The sequence below is a fragment of the Brassica oleracea genome, chromosome C7 (assembly GCF_000695525.1).
Source record: "Brassica oleracea var. oleracea cultivar TO1000 chromosome C7, BOL, whole genome shotgun sequence".
NCBI classification, from domain to species: Eukaryota; Viridiplantae; Streptophyta; class Magnoliopsida; order Brassicales; family Brassicaceae; genus Brassica; species Brassica oleracea.
In genome coordinates this window covers 3,584,607-3,587,318 of record NC_027754.1, presented here as the reverse complement: position 1 = coordinate 3,587,318, position 2,712 = coordinate 3,584,607, and the positions used below count along the sequence as shown (strand labels likewise).

The following is a 2,712-nucleotide window of genomic DNA, read 5'->3' as shown; positions in this document are numbered from 1 at the left end:
AGAAAATTAAGTCGAAATTATCTATAATTTTAATTTTATGTTATGTTGCTTATTTTTAATTTTAGTACTTGTTTTCATTGGCTAATCTTATAAAATTATTTTTAATTAGTGTTTGTTTTTTTTTTTGATGAAAATTCAAATTTATTGATCATGGAAAAAAAAAATATGTACAGCTATAAGGAGTTTAAATACTGAAATTTAACGGATCTATCGCTAGAGTATTAAACATGAGCCTCAAACCATCATTGCATCAAACCATCTAACCTCGGGTTGGTGGAGTAATTAGTAGAAGTAATGCGATTCCGAACAGTCTTGTTGATCATCTTGGCAAGCTGGTCGACTGTCTTACTACTAGTGTGATGTTTCCTCTCATTAGGTTCTCGCCAGAGGTAGTAGATAGTGGCTTGCAGGACCAGTCTCAGAAGAATGAATGTGAGGCGATCGTAGGGTCTTGTCATAATCGTAGACAGCGTGGTATTCCAGTCAGGGTCTGGATCAGTCCCGAGCAAGTTTCCTACCATCTTCAGCCAGAGCGTGAACGTGTAAGGGCAGGCAAAAAATAGGTGATCCCTAGTCTCATCAGGCTCACCACAGTAGAGGCAATGTTGCGGCTGGCCCCAAACACTAGAGCGATGACCAGTGGAGAGTCTATCTCTGATTGCAAGCCAAATGATAAACCCAAACCGTGGAACACCTTGAGGAAACCACACAATTTTACTCCATAAAACTTTCTCCGTCTGCTGGCTGATTTGATTCCAAGTTTCCGTGGAGACAAATGTGGTGCCATAATCGCCAATGCCTTGCTTCCATAACACCGCATCTCTTCCATCAGTGAGTTTAAGTTGAAGCCCTTGTATCTCAGCAACAAAGCTTTGGATTTGTCTATCACGACATCTACGGATAATAAATAAGTTTCCAACGTTTATATATATCGTGTTGAACATAATGTGTTGTTTGCATAATTAAATTACACAAATAGTTACAAAATAAAAAGATTAAAGAATAAAAAGACTAAAGTATAAATTAAAATTTTTACTCCATAATAGAGTAAGAAATAGAGTTACTCTAAATATATAGAGTAAGAAATAAAGTTTCACCATTTTAGAGTGGGATATAGATTGAGAGTTGGAGAAAGGTTTACTCTATAATAGAGTTTAGTGTAGAAAATAGAGTGAGATTTGAGATGCCCTATTATATGCAAAACTACACATATAACTGAAAAGTGAGTCAAATGGTGTAGTTGGACTTTTACAAAATATTTATTAATTTTTTTTATTATTTTTGTACTTAAATTGCAAAATACATATCCCACAATTCAATTTATTTCAAGTATTCATTTTTGACTTTTTGAACTATAATTTAGATAATATTTTATATATATAAATAATATTTATTTAGTATTATTTATATTTTTATAATTCTACACCACATGTTATTTTAGTTACCATTCAAAATCACCAAATTAGATTCCGTGATCTGAGTAACATATTAATATTTATAAAAATTTATTTTATATTGATATATAGGTTAAGTTTTAATATATTTTATATGTATTCTTGATGATGAAGAGAACGTGGAAGTCAATGAAGAGAACGTGGAAGTCACTGAAGAACATCATGATCTGGATGCACAGTTTCTACTGCTTAGAGTTAAAAAAGATTTTGTTTTATTTCAATTCGCTATTACTATTTATTTGGATACTTAGGTAAGCCATTTATTTTAGTTTTGGATTTTGATTATAAACAAACGATTAGTCCACTCTGTGACATTAGTCTGAGACATTTCAAACTCTGGTAAGACAGTAAGGTAGCCAGTTTCAGATATATAAATTTTATTACAAATAAAATATTTGTTTAATTATATAATATAAATAATTTCTAAATATTTTAATCAATGCATAGTTATAATATAATATTTACAATAAGATATGCTTTTTATTTAAGGATTCAAAATAACAAGATCGTTTAAACGAGAACCACTACAGTTTTTTCAAATTAGATGATTTATAAAGATTTATATATATATATATATATATATATATATATATATATATATATATTTTGTAAAATAAATAAAATGATTTTTTAAATTATATTAGTATCACTGATATCTTAGTTATATTTTTTTATAAATTAAATAAAATATTTTCAGATATCTTAATTTAGTTTTTTATAAAGAAAACAAGCGCAATTATAACTTTTAAGAATAAAATAATTGGCTATAAATTTCAGTGGTAGCATATTAAATTTCATATTTCAGATATATAAAATAAATTTTAAAATAAATTTACATTTAAAAAAATTATTCTAGTATCAGTGATTTGTACTTTGTATAATATTAATACACATATGTATCTCACAGTTGAACTATTCATTATAAATGTCATCATTTATACTTTTTAAACCACTTATTTTAGACAAACAACAGTTGTTCCGCAGCATGCGTTTCTCTTATATAAACTGCAATTATACCGCACCGTAGTATCCAATCCGCTTGTTCCACACCGCTCAGACCGCTGTTACCATTCGGAGCCTTAGCTTTTAGTTTAGAACTTTATTGATGGAGTTTTGGTCAAAATAATTTTTTTATTGATGGAACCAGATTTGCTCACCTTAAACATATAGTGTTTCTTCTGCAGTTATAACAAAGTTTTATTAAAGTTTAGTTGCTAATTTAATCAGTACTCTTCCTCAGATTATTTATCTCCTTCGG

The 2,712-nt window shown here is 28.9% G+C and overlaps 1 protein-coding gene across 1 annotated transcript; it reads right to left on the bottom strand.

Annotated features, from left to right (window-relative positions):
- Positions 1-242: 242 nt before the first annotated feature.
- LOC106302388 lies at positions 243-944 on the bottom strand. Its single transcript, XM_013738904.1, has one exon. The coding sequence runs from the start codon at positions 942-944 to the stop codon at positions 243-245; it is 702 nt and encodes a 233-aa protein (XP_013594358.1).
- Positions 945-2,712: the final 1,768 nt, after the last annotated feature.

Excerpts from the sequence above, each read along its gene's own strand:
- LOC106302388 (XM_013738904.1), bottom strand. The coding sequence starts at position 944 with ATGTTCAACACGATATATATAAACGTTGGAAACTTATTTATTATCCGT.